Source organism: Rhinopithecus roxellana, chromosome 11, assembly GCF_007565055.1.
Source record: "Rhinopithecus roxellana isolate Shanxi Qingling chromosome 11, ASM756505v1, whole genome shotgun sequence".
In the NCBI taxonomy this organism is placed as follows: domain Eukaryota; kingdom Metazoa; phylum Chordata; class Mammalia; order Primates; family Cercopithecidae; genus Rhinopithecus; species Rhinopithecus roxellana.
In genome coordinates this window covers 37163964-37183396 of record NC_044559.1, presented here as the reverse complement: position 1 = coordinate 37183396, position 19433 = coordinate 37163964, and the positions used below count along the sequence as shown (strand labels likewise).

Below are 19433 nucleotides of genomic sequence, written 5' to 3'. Positions count from 1 at the left end.
GCAGAAGATTCTAAGGGATGGATTTCCTTTCGGTTAAAACTAACAGCTCGTAAATCTGCCATTGGAGATCATCTGTTTCACATAATAGATCAAACAGAAACTTTGAGAAAGCCTTGCTCTCCACCAAAAAGCCACTGGACTTCCATTTTGTTTTTATTCAAGAACTTCCTGGGAGGCTCACTATAGTCCTTGGAAATGCCGGTTTCCTTCCTGAGTCAAGCCAGTCCCCACTTCCAGCCTTCACACTCCTACCTTAAGAATTGTATTCTACCATATTTCCTACCTTAGTACTCTCTCAGTTCTCTTGGGTCAGTTCATTAGCTAATGCCATAGGAATAAGATTGCCCAATCTTTCCTGGCACTGGAGGCAGTTCTAGACACACCAGGAGAAATTCTCAGGGGCTATTTATCATTCATTTTTTGAAGGCCAAAGGGTAAAAGGCTAATTAGTACCTGTGTTGGCAATATCATGGTAAGAATGCTAAATGATGGAAATTTGGCTTTGTGTGAGTATTCCTGTGTCTTAAAACAGGACCTCCGGTAATCCAGAGCCTCATCCATCCAGTGCAAGTGCAGGGAACCCGGCTGTCCCCCGATGGAGCAGGAATCCACTGCTGCTCTCAGCCCTCTATCCCCTCCCCACTGAAGGGCAGCATGGCTGACCATTCTGAGGCCAATAGTCCTCATTCCTCTCATCCCTGAATGCCCTAGCCAAAGAGCGACCCTTTCCCTTTGGCATGTCCTGGGGTGCTGCTGGAAGCATTAGCAGCTGGAAGCATTAGCAGCTGGACTGAGCCCAGGCACTTGTGCTGAATGTGATTCTGATCTCTCCAGGCATAAAGTAGAGGGAATCATCTTGACCCCAACACTCACATTTGGCTTCAGCCTCACCCATGCTTAAATGGAAACATTCAAGGAAGCATTTCTCACAAAAACTAGCTAGTGTGCAAGTCCAAATCTCTGTTAGAAAAGGCACACTTTGAAGCCTGAAGGAGTCCTTGGTAGAACACATGCATTTTACCTAAACTGTATACCTACTTTCTTACTGAGCAAATCACTAGGTGGAAATGTCAGTTCTGAATGCTGGGCTTGTTCTTATTTAGCCCTGGGATCTTAATTGATGTGGTGCTCATGTAATCAGGGACACAACAACCCCAAAACCAACACACTTGTGTGAAAAGCTCAGGAATGCCATGTTCTATTAGGTTGGTGCAAAAGTAATGGCAAAAACCACAAGTACTTTTACACCAACCTATAGAAGCAACCTGAGAGTGCTGGATTACTCACCTGCTTCTACCTGCCTCAGCAAACTCTCAGCCACATTCGATGGGCAGGAGCCAGTTGGGAGAGCACCTCCTGTGGAGAGGTGGCTTGGTGCCCAACACCACGAGAATATTGCTGAATTTACTCTGCAATTCCTGTGGGAGACAGAGTGGCAGATTAAGCTGCAGAGACACAATGGAGGTCCTGACTAAGGAATTTTAATGTAAAAATTCCAGGGCTTAAACTTCATTCTAAAGCTAACTGGTGTCGTCCTTCCAATGGGGATCTAACAAGAGTTATATCAGGGCTCAAACAGTAAGTGTGTGAATGCATTTGGAACCAATTTAAAGCTTGAAACAAAATGAACAGGAAGACTCGCCAACACTCCATTAAAGTAAAACATGAAGGCTCACTGAGGCATGCAGCTGGGCCGCCAGTTCTGCTGTTCTTCCTTCATCTCAAGCTCATGAGAGGCCATGGGGTGTTGGTGGGGCAGTTGTGGAGGTGTGTGTGTGTGTTGGGGGAGAGGGGGTCCTACCATCTTGCTTTGTTTTAATCTACCTGGAAATATATGTTCTAGGACCCCCTGGTAAATCTAGTCTAGTCTTAATTATGAAGTCACACGTGAAACATGGGCAAAGAAAACCTTCCCATCAATGAGATCTTCATGGAATGAAGACGGAATATACTGTCCACTAGCAGGTAGCTCTTAAGGACCATATTCCTGAAAGCCAAATTAGAAAGCCAGGATTTAGTACGAAAATAAGTAAGAGTGCAGGTGGGTATAAAAAGAAAGTTTTAACCTACAGAAAGCGAATTCCAAGTCTGATCATCGGAAGTGCCTAGGAGTTGTATAAAAATACACATTTTCAGATGGTGGCCAGGCTTGGCCACTGAAAGAACCAAATTTTGGAACACTTAAAACCTGTTTATATGAATGAGAAATAATGTACTAATAGGTGATGAAAAAGCACTTAACCAAACAAAGTTTTATCAACCCAAAGGGACAGGAAGCACCTTCATGAATGAAGCAAAACACCATTAAAATATATATATACAGGCCGGGCACGGTGACTCACACCTGTAATCCCAGCACTTTGGGAGGCTGAGGCGGGCAGATCACAAGGTCAAGAGTTTGAGACCAGCCTGACCAACGTGGAGAAACCCCATCTCTACTAAAAATATAAAAAATTAGCCGGGTGTGGTGTTGGGCACTCGTAATCCCAGCTACTGGGGAGGCTGAGGCAGGAGAATTGCCTGAACCCAGGAAGCGGAGGTTGCAGTGAGCCTAGATCGCGCCATTGCACTCTAGCCTGGGCGACAGAGCGAGACTCCGTCTCAATAATAAACACACAAATGCACACACACACACACAGCCCAGAATTCACATATCTATTAAGATGGACCTTTCTGTTCCCTTGGTCCTCTTGAGTGCAGCTCCATTTACTCTAGACTTTCTGCCCAGCTCCTGGCTCTCTCCTCACAAACTGACCAAGCTTTTGGCTACTGTCTTTTAAGAACCCTGTAAATGTGAAGGGCTGCAATTATTATTCATGCAGCTTTTGTTGATCTTTCCGGAAGAAACAATTGAGCTGTAGCAGATGAGTGATGGTTGCAGGGCTGTGGTGAAGGTAGAAGCCACCACAGGTGGAGTGGCTTAATGGGGTATTAATTGGGAAGCAGGTGAAGGCGAATAGGTAGCACAGCAGGTATGTAAATAGGCTCGTGGGAGGAAAGGCATTGAATTTTATGCTCTTTAACTAAAAATAAAGACCTGATACTTAGCTTATCTTTGCTGAAATCCACACCGTGAGGGCCCTGACAACTGCCGACATCATCAATGATTCATTATTATCTCAGCATCATCTAGGCTACTTAATAGGATCTTCAGCCTCTTCATTTTTCATTGTTTCAGCTGATTCTTTGGCTTTAGAATGCATGCTTTTCCTTCTCTTTATGCATACTGAGGCCAGAACAATGTTTGTAGACTGTGTAGTAGAAGTGACATTCGGACATGTAGCCTGCCTTCTGGTGGCATCTTTTTGCTCTAGCTGTTTGGAGGAACACAGCAAATGTACAATGTGACTATGGATAGTGAGCTTACTAAGAACACATACATTCAAATGAATATTCTCCTTCAAAGTAGTCACCTTGAGAAGCAAAGCACTTATTCCTGGACCATCTTTGGTGCAATGGCTTTTTGGGAAAGCCAGTGATTGTTTTCAGAGCTGACATCTCAGTCACCCATAGGAAAAAGTCCTTACATATATTCATTCCTTGTTTTCTACTCCTGTGCATTGTCCAACATCATGGCCTCCTTTATTCATCACACTTAGTACTAAATGACATTTGGCTTTTAAAGTCCATCCTCCATGCCGGGGACTCGATGTTGTTCAAGGATTCCAAAGAACATGCCTCAGGCTTCCAGGAAAGAGTTCCGTGAAATGTCCCAAGCACTGGCAGCCTCTTTGGGACAAGTGTTGTCTAGCTACTCAGCATGGCACACACAGAGATACTCTGAAAGCTGGGTATGCTAGTTTATAAGTGCATACACATTATTTTAAGGATACCTTTTTATTTAGTAGCAACTTAGAAAATTGTTAAAAGCAAATCACTCCATATTTCTCTTCCAATTAGTCTTCTCCATGGCAATACATTGGTGGAAAGGGAGGGGGAAGGGGGGGTTGGATTCTTTGTTACTCGGCTGGCTCACATTTGTTGTTTTCTCTGGGGAGAAGCAGCGTTGGTTTTAAAGACATGTTTAGCCTTTTACTGTTGAAATAGCTAAGTATCAGTGGCGCTTGCACAGGCTAAATATTAGTGGAGCTACAGTTTGTACCCCATAAAATGAATTAGGTTTATATTATCATGCAGATCTTTTCCTGTAGTTGAAGTACTCATTAATTTTACTGCTAATGAGATGTTAGCAATTAAATACCTTTAATTAATGAAAATCAGACAAAAGCAAGGGCTGATCTCTGAGCCTTCATAAAAACAGGGGAAATGTTTGTAGATCTCATTGTGAATTTTGTCTGTAGAAGGACCACAAATCTGAGCTATTTTTTTCTGGTCCAGAGAAAGTCATTAAAAAATTTCACTTTTAGAAAATTAAACGAATAGGCATTTTGAGATGTTATAAAGATGATCTGAGATCGGGAAAAAAAACTATCCATAACTGAGAGCCAGTCCTACATGTAATAGCAAATTTCATGGTTGAAGATGCAACAGGATTGAGTACAATTAATAGTTCTGTAGCCATTGTAGAGTTCTGGGTAGGCCCTGAACACATAATTAGATTATTAAAAATGGCCTGTCTTAGACTGGCTATTACTAAATTGAAATCCAATTATGGTTTTATGATTTTGCTGAAAAATATTTAGCTGTTGTGCTTGAGTCCTCCTAGAAGATCATTTCCTCTTTGCATCACCATTTGCACATGTCACAATACATTTTCCAAACAAATCTGACCTCAATTATCTCAGAATCAATCTTACATTAGATAAAATCTATTTTAATGAGTGTTTTTATGTCTAATATTATAATTGTACCTCTCCGTACTTGAGGAATTAAAAGATGGCCATAGAAGTCTTTGCAAAATATCTTTTTAATGGGAGACATGGCATATTTTAGAAATAACTAAATTGTGCCATCTTAATACACAGAAAGGCATTATGCTCAAATATGTGCCTGAGTGTGCGGCAAGACAAACTTGGTTTAGTTTTCAGTAATTGGCAATGGAACTGTAATAAAGCAGTTGTTTGCGAAGAGACAGGCTCAGAAATTTCATGCACTCCTGCAGTGTGGATTTAAATGCTAAGTTAAATATTTATGAACCTGAGATTTTTATAATTGATCATTGTATGATTTATACACCGTAATTATAATTAGGTTGAAAGAGATTTTAAAAAGCCAGTTTCCTGGTAGCCAAGGCCATTAAATAACGCTAAGCTGCCAAAACAAAAATTAGGTGGGAACCCAGCCACCAAGTTCCAAGCGCCTGTCCCTCCATCTGATGTACAATGAGGCACTGCACCCTACCAGGCATCTCACCTGAAGCATCGACTCCTGTGTCACCTGCAACCATTTTTCATGTCTTTGTTTCAAACCTAGTTGAACATAAACAAGTAGAAAACTTCAGAGATCCAATGTATAACAAAAGGAAAAGGTGGAGGAGGTTGGAAAGGTTAATTAAAAATGTAATGATCCCATTTTCTGGGACAGCACTATTAATCATTGTGCAGCAGCAAGCATGTGACTTGCACACCACTTACAGGAGACATCCAATTTTTTAACGTTTGCACAGCAGAGGGTGCAGGCTGGCGACAGAATGTGCATTAAGGAAATGGAAGCTCTAATGGATAAGGCTAGCCTGTGACTTGTGGTTAACATGGGGAACTGTCTTCATCAGACCAAATAATTATTTCCAAACTTACAGGTATTGAAAATAATTCAGTTACCGTGAGCCCCAGAGAAAACTTGGGTATGGCTTGCAGCTTAATATAGTTGTATAAGGTATGAAAAATCAGAACTAGGAGGAATTTCATCATCATGTAATACAGTATGTCTGAAACAGTGTACGAATGACAAAATGGGTTCCAAACAGCCAACATGTGCTTTTTAAATGTAATTTTTAGCACCCTAGCTGGAAAATACCAAACTCTTGAAGGATCATTTACAGGGGTCACAACCTGTATGATCAAATTTGCCATAGGATCCATGTGGATATCAGAAGCCCAGACTGTCACTGTGAGCTTCCAGAAAAGTTTGCCTCTACCTGTGAAGATTTGGCATCTTTTACCCATTTTTTAATTTTCTGGAACAACACATTAGAGGGAGCCTATTAGAAGAAGAACGGTAGTTATATTAACATAGTAATTAATCAAGTCAGAAAGAAAAAGAGGAAACGAGTTGTGAATTCAATTCTGCAGCCTTAAAAAGAAAGGCAGAAAGATACCAGAAATCGGCAAGCATTTGCAAACAAATGTTCTTTTACTGTCTTGTGAATTTTTGCTTCGTAAATCATATCTCATGCAGGCCATGCAGATTTTACTATATTTACTGTTTTATTCCATCTCATAATCTATAGAAATGGATTTCTAGTTGCTTGCATCTGTGTTTCATTCTGAATCGTTTCAACTGGTTAGTTGGCCCTGGTGTTTGCCAATAACGGTGGCATTTTCTAAGTGTAAATAATCAGGGCTGCCGGCCACAGTGATAGCCTCTTACTTGGGACAGTGTGAGGATTGTATTTGGGATAAAGGCAGTTCCTTGCTCCAGAGGAGTTTAGAATATGAAAGCTTCTCCCATTATATAATTCATCCCTGACACTTCCACATCTCACGGTGTTGGAGGGACCTTTTATATTTGCTCTGCCTGCAAGTCAGGGCTGAAATCATTGGTCCATGTACTCCTTTGGAGTAGCAGACTGCTGAGAGGCCAGTGCCTTCAAGTGCATAGAGCCTCTGGCTGGGATTTTTACATTCTGTCCCTCATCACCATATTTTATTCTAAATATCTGACATTATACTTAGAAAAGGCAAATTATATTAGAACCATTAAATCAAAGAGCCTTAAGGCTTGAAGGGACCTTAGATATATCATCCCACAAATAGGGAAACTGACGTCCACGGGGGGAAAGCTGACGATACAAAGACTCTCAGATGATTGGACCACATTTAAAACCCAGATGCCCCTCACTTCTAATCCATGCCTCCTTCAGCAGCACCTGACCCTTTTCATCGCAGGTTTTGGGATCTCGCCCTCAAGTTGCCATGAATGTTATACCTCCCATGGCCAAGAACACAAGAAACAAGTCACCACCAGATGTGATCACAGCCAGAAAGGCTTAGAATGATGGTAAAGAAAGCAATACGTAACCGGCAAAGTAACAACGTGGCTGTATGGAATTCGAAATGAAAATCTGGTTAAATGGCATTCTCCGTAATACAGAGCCAAGGCTGGAGAGGAGCACATTAGCTGAGCACAACCCACTCGCATATGCACTCCCCCAAGAAAAAAGGATTTCTAGTAAACAGCGTTCATTCTGAGAATACTTCCCATTCAGACAGCATCCCAGACGTTCTACCAAGTTAAAGAATGAATAACAGCAGATGGAGGGAGAGATTAGAGGGGGAGGGGAGGGGGAAAAGCAACATTTTAATGCTGAGCTCTAAAATGAGCTGTGGAGAGGATGGCAGTTAGAGTTATGGTAAAGCTGTTCAGAAGCCTTCCCACGCAGGCGAGAAGGCGCTTGTGCGCAGACCGTAAAACACAGGCGGGCTCCTGATCCTCCGTGCGGTGTGCGAGCTGATGGAAGGCTGGCTTTGACTCCAAGGGTGTAAATCGAATCATTCTCCCCTCTCCTCCCGGTGCCCTCAAGTCATTGAGGTAGTATTTTCGTGCACTGGGGGATCCATTTAATAGATATAGAGGATCAGTCTTCTTACCAGGTGAAAACTCGACCCTAATTTATATATCCTGTGATTTCAGCAGTGTTTATTTTGAACTTCATTGCAGTAGGATACGCAGCATCAGGGCCCCGGAGAGAGCTGGAGGTGGATTTGTGAGGGACTAAGTTAGCAGGCGAAAGGAGGGGAGGGGCCAAGAGTGATTTCCCATGTGCCGTGCGCAATTGCCCATGTGAAACTTTTTGAAAAGAGTAATAATAAGGTAGGCATGAATTTATTTTTTCCAATATTTTATTATGAACATTTTCGAACATACAGAAAAGTGGAAAAAATATGGTTAATGCATATACCCAGCACCTGTATTCCATATTCACATCTAAATGTGGTTGCTGTATGAGCGCCCATATATCCATCTTCTAAATTTTTAAAATTCATTTATCAATATACTGCCCCTAAATGCTTCAGCACACATATCACTAACCAGTGTTCAATATTTGTTTAGGCTATTTCTTTTCATGGTTTGTTCTTTTGTTGGTGGTGTTTGTTTTTTGAGACACAATCTCTCTCTTGTCACCCAGGTTGGAGTGCAGTGGTGTGGATCATGGCTCACTGCAGCGTTGACCTTCTGGGCTCAAGTAATCCTCCCACCTCAGCCTCCTGAGTATCTAGGACTACAGGCACATGCCACCATGCCTGGGTGATTTTTAAATTTTTTTGTAGAGACAGTGCCTCCTTATATTGCTCAAGCTGGTCTCAATCTTCTGGTCTCAAGCAATCCTCCCACCTCAGCCTCCCAAAGTGCTGGGATTACAAGCATGAGCCACCATTCCTGGCTTTCCCCCCCACCCCCTTTTTGAGATAATGTTTACATAGGCACAAACCTTAAGCATACTATTCTCTGAGTTTTGGCTCAAACTGTGCAACACAAGCCGTTCTCAAGGTAGAGAATATTACCATCACCCCCCCTAGAAAGTTACCTCTTATTCCTTGCTAGCCAATCCTCACCCCCATTCCCTGGAAGTAGCCAGTCTTTTAATTTTTTTAAAAATCATAAATTAGTTTTGCCTATTCTAGAACTACATATATAATCATACTGTGTGTACTTCTGTGTGTAGTCTTTTATTTTTTTTCACTCAACAGAGTGTTTTTGAGATTCATCCACACTATTTTGTGTATCAATAGTTCATCTCGTCTTATTTCCGAGTAGTAGTCCAGGTGGATAACTGTGGATAGACCACCGTTGGTTAAGCCGTTTTCCTATTAACGGATACATGGGCTGTCTCCAGTTTTTATTATTATCAATATGCTGGTATAATATTCTTGTCCAAGTCTTTTGTGGACGTATGTTCACAGTTCTCTTGGATGAAAACCTAAAAGTAGAATTTCTGGGTCATAGGGTAATTGTCTGTTTAGTTTCGTAAAAAGCTACCCAGCGTTTTTCTAAAGTGGTTGAACCATTTTCCATTCCCACCAACAATGTATGAGAATTCTAGAGACATCACATTTTTAAAATACCATTTGATGTCAAATTTTAACCATTGTGGTGAGTGTAGAATGTATCTCATTGTGGTTTTATTTTGCATTTCTCTGATGACTAATGATGTTGAACACATTTCAGATGCTACTTGGCCATTCATTTATCTTATTCTGTGAAGTGTCTGTTCAAAGATTTGGCCCATTTTTAATTGGGTTGTTTTCTTATATTGAGGTTTGGGCATTTTTAATATATTTTAGATACCAGTCCTTTGTCAGACGTATGTTTTGTGAATATTTTCTCCCAGTCTGTGGTTTGTCTATTCATTGTCTTAGCAGTGTCCTTTGTGATCAGAAGTGTTTAATTTTGATGAACTCTACCTTACCAATGTTTTATCTTTTATGGTTATTGCTTTCTGTGTTCCTGTCTCAGAAATGTTTGTCTATCTCCAGGATTATCTTATGTTTCTTCTAAAAGCTTTATGATTTTAGCTTTTATGTTTAAGCCTGTGATCCATATTACATTAGTTTTGTGTATGGTGTGAGGTAGGGATTGAGGTTTTTTGTTTCTATTTGGGTTTTTCTTTTTTAAAAATTATTATCCAATTATTCTAGTACCGTATGTTGAAAAGACTTTCTTCCCCCATTGGATTTCTTCAGTGCTGCTTTCAAAAAAATCAAATGACTGTAGGTGTATGGGATATTTATGAGTTCTATCTTCTTTTCCATTGTTCAATTTGTCTATGCCTATACCATACCACACTGTCTTGATAACTTAAGCTTTATAGTAAAACTTGAGAAGCGTTAGTGTGAATCCTTCAACTTTGTTTTCCTTGTTCCAATCGCTTTAGTTATTCTGTGTCCTTTTCCTTTCTATATAAGCTTTAGAATCTGTTTGACAATTTCAAAATGTATTATAATTTGGAGATAATTATCTATAGGCTTATTTATAAGCTTAAAAAATTGGCCTAGTGTATACCTTCTTTGTTATAATAATATTAGTTGCCTTTTTAAAGTTGTTAAAACTACATAAGCTATTAAGTTTTAATAACATTGAGCCTTAATAATCATAACAGTATTGAGTATTTTGATCCATGAACATGGTATATATTTCCATTTATCAAGCCTTCAATTTTTGTTAGCAGTGTTTTTAGTTTTCAATGTAGAGGTCTTGTATGTCTTTTGTTACATTCATTTTAAGTGCTTTTTATATTTTTTATTCATTGATCCTGCTGTAAATAAAATTACTTTTTAAAATTTCATTTTCTAATTTTTTGCAGCTAACATATGAAAGTGATGGCTATGTTAATTAGCTTGATTTAGTCATTCCATAACATTAAACATATATCAAAGCATTACATATATATGTAATTATTATTTACTAATTACAAATAAAATTTTAAAAAATGAAGCTTGTAGACTCAAAAAAATCCTAAATACTCTGACTTGATCATTACACATTTTATGCATTAATGAAAAATCACATATGCCTTATAAATATGTACAAACACTATGTATCAATAAAAATAGTATATCTTTTTCAAAGTACAATTACTTTTTACATATTAACTTTGTATCATGTGACTTTGCTAAATTCATTTATTATTTCTAATAGTTGTTTTGTGGATTCTTTAGAGATGTATAGGACATCCAAAGCAACATTGACTATAAGCAGTAAGAAGGGGAATCCTTTGTTCTTGATCTTAGTATTTTACCATGAAATATGACTTTAGTTATAGGTTTTTCATAGCTGCTCTGTATCAGATTGAAGAGATTTTTTCCATTCTTAATTTGCTGAACTTTTTTCAGCAAATTATGGATGAGTATTGAAATTTATTGAATGCTTTTTCTTTATCTATTGAAATAATTGTACGGTTTTCGTACTGTATTCTGTTAGTGTGGTGAATTACATATATTTTTAAGTATTAAACTACCCTTGCATTATTGAGATAAACCCAAGTTGGTCATGATGCATTAGCCTTTTAACATATTGCTCAATACAGTTTACTAAATTTTGGGGAATATTGTTGCATCTGTATTTGTAAGCAATGTCAGTCTATTATTTTCTTCTTTTGTCTTTGTTCAGTTCTGATATTTGGGTAATGCTGACCTCAAATGTCAAGTTGGGAAAGGTTATAAAAATATTTTGTGTGAATGAGAATCTGAAACAAAAAGGAAGTCGCATGTTCACCTGTGAGCTAGAAATGAATTAATAGTTTTTTCTCCTTTGAATGTACCAGGTTGTGCATTCTAGAATTTGTCATGGGCTCTGAAATAATGTAAGGAGATGGTGCTGTGGCAAGAGTTATACATAGATGAAAATAGAATCAGTAGAAAGTGAGGCTAAGTCACACCCACTGCTACATGAAGTAAACTTTGAGCAATTGGTTTAGACATAAAATTATTCACCCTGTTCCAACTTTGTACAAAGCCTTTTTTTTTAAAAAAAAAAATTGCTTTTCTGATAACATTAAGAGGAAAACCTTAATGGCATATGTAGTTTTAACAACTTTAAAAAGGTATTATTATAACAAAAAAGGCATACACTAGGTCAATTTTTTTTTTTTCTTGAGACAGAGTCTCATTCTGTCGCCCAGGCTGAAGTGCAGTGATGCAGTCTCAGCTCACTGCAAGCTCTGCCTCCCAGGTTCACGCCATTCTCCGGCCTCAGCCTCCTGAGTAGCTGGGACTACAGGCACCGGCCACCATACCCAGCTAATGTTTTTATATTTTTAGTAGAGACGGGGTTTCACCAGTGTTAGCTAGGATGGTCTCCGTCTCCTGACCTCGTGATCCACCTGCCTCGGCCTCCCAAAGTGCTGGGATTACAGGCGTGAGCCACCGCACCTGGCACACTAGGCCAATTTTTTTAAAGCCTATGTATAAGTTTGTAGACTCCTTACAGAGAAAAATTGATTTCCTAGATGTTACGTGTTGACTTTCATTATTTTTATTATGATGTTATTTGAAATTTATAAACATACAACTGTAAGCTCTTATTCTTGGCTTTTACACAACTATGAAAATGACACACATTAATACGAACAGACCTTTGAAAACAATGAAATGCAGGCTAATAACATTAATTTAGTGTAAGAGATAATATTATTTTGCTGAAACTAAATTGGTGCTTACAGTTTGAATGCAGTGCTCAGCTTCTCCATGGGTCCTTCTGAGTTTGGCAGGCCTGTATTACTGGGTGCCACGTATTGACACCATTCTTCAGGCATTTTTCTCCATTTGAACTGTTTGTTCTTATCTCACTGGCCACTTCCTGTAAGTATTCATCTAGCTCTGTGCCTCTGTTCTTTCCCTTTTAGCTAGAGATTATAAAGTGCCATTCAACATCAATACAAATGTAAGTGCAGGTAGTGAAATTGTGTACCAGTACCCAGCCTTAAAAGTCTGATCTAGAATATGGTCATCTTAATTTGTTTTAGATTATCATCAAAAATGCATAATTTAGAAATCTAGAGAACTGTTGACTTTCAATTATATAAATCACTGCCCTTGGGCTCAATAGCAAAATATTAGAAGTCTCAAAAGAGGAGAAGGCTAGAAGTGTCACCAAGGCCCAGAGGCCCTTGTGGCCCTGTCAGGGCACATGGTGAATATTTCACTCCTGAGTCCTGGGAAGCCTGAGTGTAGAAATAGAGGAGCCAGAGAGGAGCAGACATAGAAAGAGCGAGATGGAGAAACAGTACTAGGTGTGCTTGTTAAAGCCAGGATGGATGTGCAGCTGCCAGCTTCCTGTACTCCACACCCAAGAAGGGCTCCTGTCTTGCTCATTGCCTTCTACAGCAAAATTCTTTTTTCTTTTATTATTATTATTGTTATTTTTTTATTATACTTCAAGCTCCAGGGTACACGTGCACAACGTGCAGGTTTGTTACATATGTATACATGTGCCATGTTGGTGTGCTGCACCCATTAACTCGTCATTTATATTAGGTATATCTCCTAATGCTATCCCTCCCCGCTCCTCCCACCCCACGACAGGCCCCGGTGTGTGATGTTTCCCTTCCTGTGTCCAAGTGTTCTCATTGTTCAATTCCCACCTATGAGTGAGAACATGCAGTGTTTGGTTTCTTGTCCTTCTGATAGTTTGCCGAGAATGATGGTTTCCAGCTTCATCTATGTGCCTACAAAGGACACGAACTCATCCTTTTTTATGGCTGCATAGTATTCCATGGTATATATGTGCCACATTTTCTTAATCCAGTCTATCATTGATGGACATTCAGGTTGGTTCCAAGTCTTTGCTATTGTGAATAGTGCCCACAACAAACATACATGTGCATGTGTCTTTATAGCAGCATGATTCATAATTCTTTGGGTATATACCCAGTAGTGGGATGGCTGGGTCAAATGGTATTTCTAGTTCTAGATCCTTAAGGAACCGCCACATTGTCTTCCACAATGGTTGAACTAGTTTACAGTCCCACCAACAGTGTAAAAGTGTCCCTATTTCTCCACATCCTCTCCAGCACCTCTTGTTTCCCGACTTTTTAATGATCGCCATTCTAACTGGTGTGAGATGATCTCTCATTGTGGTTTTGATTTGCATTTCTTTGATGGCCAGTGATGATGAGCATTTTTTCATGTGTCTGTTGGCTGCATAAATGTCTTCTTTTGAGAACTGTTTGTTCATATCTTTTGCCCACTTTTTGATAGGGTTGTTTGGTTTTTTCTTGTAAAGTTGTTTGAGTTCTTTGTAGCTTCTGGATATTAGCCCTTTGTCAGATAAGTAGATTGCAAAAATTTTCTCCCATTCTGTAGGTTGCCTGTTCACTCTGATGGTAGTTTCTTTTGCTGTGCAGAAGCTCTTTAGTTTAATTAGATCCCATTTGTCAATTTTGGCTTTTGTTGCCATTGCTTTTGGTGATTTAGACATGAAGTCCTTGCCCATGCCTATGTCCTGAATGGTATTGCCTAGGTTTTCTTCTAGGGTTTTTATGGTTTTAGGTCTAACATTTAAGTCTTTAATCCATCTTGAATTAATTTTTGTGTCAGGTGTAAGGAAGGGATCCAGTTTCAGCTTTCCACGTATGGCTAGCCAGTTTTCCCAGCACCATTTACTAAATAGAGAATCCTTTTCCCATTTACAGATGTTTGTAGATGTGTGGTATTATTTCTGAGGGCTCTGTTCTGTTCCATTGGTCTATATCTCTCTACAGCAAGTTTCTTGGACTCTGATGTCACGGGAAGACACATGAACCTGGAGCACAATAAAATATGACTCATGGTGCCAGGGTATAATGGTATGATTTCAGATATTTACATACGGGTTTTCTGAAAGCAAGACGCATCTTCAGTAGAACAGGGAGAGTTGTTCTTTTCCTAAAATGTTGGACTTGCTTTGTGTGCCCTTTGTTTATTTATGTACAATTTTTAAAATTGTAGCAAGAACATTTTGCATGCAATCTACCCTCTTAACAGAGTTTTCAGTGTACAATACAATATTGATAATAATTGGCACAGTGTTGTAGAGCATGTCTCTAGAACTTATTCATCTTGCATGACTGAAACTTTATTCCCTTTGAAGAGCAGCTCCCCATTTTCTTTTCATTTTCTTCTCCAGCCCCTGGCAACCATCATTCCACTCTCTGCTTCTATGAGTTTGACTATTTTAGATGCCTCCTATGCGTGGAATCAGGCAGTATTTGTCCTTCTGTGACTGGTTTATTTTACTTAGCTTAATGTCCTCAAGGTTTATCCATGTTGTCACGCATTGCAGGATATCCTTCTTTTTCTAAGGCTGAATAATATACCGTGTGCCCTTTAGACAGGCAGCAAATACACTGCCCTATCTTTCAGTCCCACCTAACACAACTATTCCTTGTCTCTTGTCAATTTTTTAGCCTTTTGTCTTTCCTAAATGCCTTCCTGGCCCCTATCAACTGGAGGCATATAAACAGAATGAAAGGCAGTCATAGAATCCATGGAAGGGCTGAGGCCTGAGGAGGAACTTGCTTGGGCCTCTCATCCCACAGCAGCGCAGTGCTGGTCCAACAGCTCCCTGCTCGCTCCAGAGAATCACTCCTACACCTCATCATCAGTACTCTATGGACCACCTTACCACATTGTTTCTGGAAGGTTTTTCCATCAGTTCCCTCTCCCTGCAGAAACATCCTTCTAATGGGGACGGGGCTGAATTCCTGTTGTCCATTCATCCTTTAACCTCCCTGTTGGGCTTGGCCTTGGCCTTGGCCTTGGCCTGCCTGCCCAGCACCGAATGGGCCCTGCCTCCACCATGCTTTTGCTGCAGACAGCAGAGGACAGGCAGTGTGGACAGCACAGGGCAGGCAGTGTAGACAGCATTGGCTTCTCTGGTGGTGTGAGTGCATAGGTTGTGAGTTTCCTGGAGCCCATTGAAATTCTATTCAAAATACAAGCTGAATTTTTCTAATCTAGAACCTTAGTACTCACAGAGCCCACGTGCTGTCTATGGTAAGTTAAGTGGTAATTGAGAGGTTTGCCAATTTTTATGTGATTTATGCTGGTTTTCTTTCAACATCCTGCGAACTAAAACTTAAATACAGCTTCGTTGTGGTTGCTTCTTCCTGTTTAGAGAATCTGGCATAATATTTTGTCTTCTGGGCTCAAATAACCATGTAATTACTCTGTAATCATATAGTAATTAGCATGTACTATATGCATTTATTACATAATTATATTCTTGGAGGATTGTATGGCAATTATACTTGCATTCAGCATATCATGAACAAGTATATAATTTGTTGTTTTTTTCTTTTATCCTCATTTCAGTTTACTAACCCAAGGGCTGGAAGCTTATTCTCCTGTTGCCTCGTATGTACATTGCCAGGCAGGTGTCTGTGTTTTGGCCTCACCTAGCACCTCCTAATTCTACATCTGTGGGAATATTAGGGGCTTTTGTGCTGCTGTAGACTCCTGGTATTTGTACTCCTAGCTTTCTCTTGTCATGAAGTCATTAAGTTATTAGCTTCAAAACTCATTAAGTTCTAGAGCCACTGGCAATGCCAGATAAATGGCAAGATCTCAATTAAAACAGAGTAGGTGAGAACACAGAGCCGAGCACTGTGACCATGCCTGTCTTTCTCTGCATTTGCAGTGGAGCACATTCCCAAAGGGAACAACTGCCTGGATGCAGCCAAGGCCTGCAACCTCGACGACACTTGCAAGAAGTACAGATCAGCGTACATCACCCCGTGCACCACCAGCGTGTCCAACGATGTCTGCAACCGCCGCAAGTGCCACAAGGCCCTCCGGCAGTTCTTTGACAAGGTCCCGGCCAAGCACAGCTATGGAATGCTCTTCTGCTCCTGCCGGGACATCGCCTGCACAGAGCGGAGGCGACAGACCATCGTGCCTGTGTGCTCCTATGAAGAGAGGGAGAAGCCCAACTGTTTGAATTTGCAGGACTCCTGCAAGACGAATTACATCTGCAGGTAAGCGGGCAGCCGGTGATTAATGAGGTGACAGGGAAAGTCTTGGTGGCTGCATCGGCTGCTAAACTCCCTTTTCTGTGCTTCTACCAAGGCAGAGGAGGGAGGGGAACCCAGTTCATTTGAAGGAATTGGCAAAACTCTGACCTCTGTGTCTGCCACGGAGTTCTTCAGAAGCTGTTCCGGCCTCTGTGCTGGCGAAAGTGCCCTTCCTTAACCCGGGAATGCTTTGAGGGATGCCAGAATGAGGTAAAATGCCACTGCCTTGCCTGGATACCTCTCAGTGAGAGGGTCACCTGGGGTGCAGTGACCTCAAGGCACACACCTGCTCCTCAAGTCCTGAGGGCTGCCAGGGATTAAGTAAAGAGGAGCTGGCTGGAGCTTTGGAGGCTCTTAAGCTTCAGGGGCAGAAACCTGGAAGAGACCAGTGAGCGGGATTGAGCAGTGTCCAGCCTTGGGGAGAACTTTCAATGCCTGGGTCTGTTCTGGACTGTTCTGTGGCTGTGAAGAGGTCACCCTCCCACTTAGCTGATCTCCCAGATCTCAGCCTCCATCAGAAACTTGATGAGCCTGGACCATGTTGTTAAAAATATTCACTTCCTTTTGCTTTTTGGCCATTTCTGAATTTACTTTGATATCTGAAGGAGTCCATGAATACACTTTCTGTGTTTAAAAAACAAAAAGCTGGCTGGGCATGGTGGCTCACACCTGAAATCTCAGCACTTTGGGAGGCTGAGATGGGTGGATCACCTGAGGTCAGGAGTTTGAGACCAGCCTGGCCAACATGGCGAAATCCTATGTCTAGTAAAAATACAAAAAATTAGCCAGGCGTGGTGGCAGGCGCCTGTAATCCCAGCTACTTGGGAGGCTGAGACAGGAGAATCACTTGAGCCTAGGAGGTGGAGGTTGCAGTGAGGCGAGATGGCACCATTGCACTCCTGCCTGGAGGACAAGAGCGAAAATCTGTCTCAAAAGAAAAACAAGAAAAACCACAGGCCTGGCACAGTGGCTTACACCTGTAATCCCAACGGTTTGGGAGGCTGAGGCAGGCAGATTGCTTGAGGTCAGGAATTCGAGATCAGCCTGGCCTACATGGTGGAATCCCTGCCTCTACCGAAAACACAAAAGATAGCCAGGCGTGGTAGTACATACCTTTGGTCCCAGCTACTCAGGAGGCTGAGGCAGGAGAATTTTTTGAACCTGGGAAGTGAAGGTTGCAGTGAGCAGAGATCATGCCACTGCCCTACAGCCTGGGTAAAAGAGTAAGACCTTGTCTCAAAACAAACAAATCAACAAACACAAACCACAAACAGCAGTATAGATGTAGGTAGAGTGAAAAGAGAAAGTGACCCTTCACTCTGCTCCCATTCACCCCCAAGCTTCAGGCAGTCACTGTTAACCATTTCGTGTGTGTCCTCCCAGAACTTAGTGTTGAATTCAGTTGCTGATTGAAGCAAGTAGAGTAGAGTTGGGGTATCATATTGAAAAACAACTGTACTTTGTCCCCAGGTAGAAGCCCTCAATATATGCTAAGCCAGTGGACAAAAGCAGATGGGAATATGACCATGTACTTGTTTCCTATTGGTTCCCCATTTCTAAAAAGCCAAGAGCAGAAAGAAAAAAAAAAAAAAAAAAGTCTGCGATGTTGAAGATTCTGAGTTTCTGTTCAACTTAAGTTTTATTCCGGTAGAATAGGAACCCACTCTTTCCTTAAACCAGCTGTAATGACCAAAGAAAATTGTAAGTCCTTGTTATCTGCATAACCCTCTCATGCTGAAGACTTTCTGGGCGTAATGTTTCTCCTCCTTTCTAAAACAAGTTGGAAGCAAGTGACCTGCTGTATGAGGAAGGACTCGGATGACCAAGCGTCTTATGAACTGAGTTTGCATCTTGGGAAGAAACAGGTGTTCCAGCAACACAATACAAGGACGCTTCCTCACTTCCAAGACCCTGGTTCATTAAGGCACTCTTAGCTGTGGGCTAGGAGCAGGATTGGGTGTGCTAGAAGGGTCCTGAGAAAGAGGCAGAGCCTCAGCAAGCCAGGAACCTGGGGAAGCCAATCAGTTAGGGTGTCGAAGCACCTTCTGCTGAAGATGAATAAAATGAATGCAGCCAAGAAGCTGCAGGGAGCTTTGCTCGGGGTCCAGGGATAGGATGGAGCAGAGATCTTGAAGATTTCTGGATGTGAAACCCCAATTCCTGGGGCCCCTTTAGTCTCTGAGCAGAAGGGATCCCTCTTCTGAGAGCAGGACTGGATTTCTAGGGTCTTACTTGGCTTAATGCTAGACAGGTCCTCTGTGTCTCTGTAATAAGATGTGATCTTGTCCACTGATGGTTCCAAGCCAGGAGACCTGGGCTTTTGGTCCTGCCTCAAGATGGGAAGCTGTATAGGGCAGAAATGGAGCTGTGGATGAGTATTCCATCTATGGAGTGATGGCTGGGAGGTGGGAGAGGTGGTGGTGATGGAGCTTTTCCTTCCTCTTCTCCCAGGTTTATCTTACACAAGATGGCCAGAGAAGGTCTGGGACCTCCCCTGCACATATTGAGAAAGCTCATATTGAGCAGATAATTTGCATTCTCTGGCTTGTTCTTCTAAAAAAGAGATAATCATTTGAGGGTTGGTGAGAATTCATTAGATCAAATTGCTTTCCTGCTAAGCTGTAGTGAGAATAGCTGGGAGTTGAGAACTTAGAGGGCTCTGGAGGAGGTGATAGGAGGAACCTGCAGATAACAGGATGGTTTAGGTGCTGTCTGGGGCCTCAGACTGAGGAAGGAACAAGTTCCAGGAACTGTTTGTGACATCCTTTTTGACATCCATGACAGCAGGGAGTGGACTCAGCTGACAGCACAGAAATGTACAACA

The 19433-nt window shown here is 41.2% G+C and overlaps 1 protein-coding gene across 4 annotated transcripts in view; it reads left to right on the top strand.

The window, feature by feature from the left end:
* The window catches only part of GFRA1 (GDNF family receptor alpha 1), a 221330-nt gene that overhangs the window by 137317 nt on the left and 64580 nt on the right, over nucleotides 1-19433 (top strand). For all 4 annotated transcript variants that reach the window (XM_030941302.1, XM_010388907.2, XM_030941301.1 and 1 more), the window contains one exon: nucleotides 16237-16573. In XM_030941302.1, the coding sequence (XP_030797162.1) occupies nucleotides 16237-16573 (337 nt within the window). The remainder of the gene's footprint in view (nucleotides 1-16236; nucleotides 16574-19433) is intronic.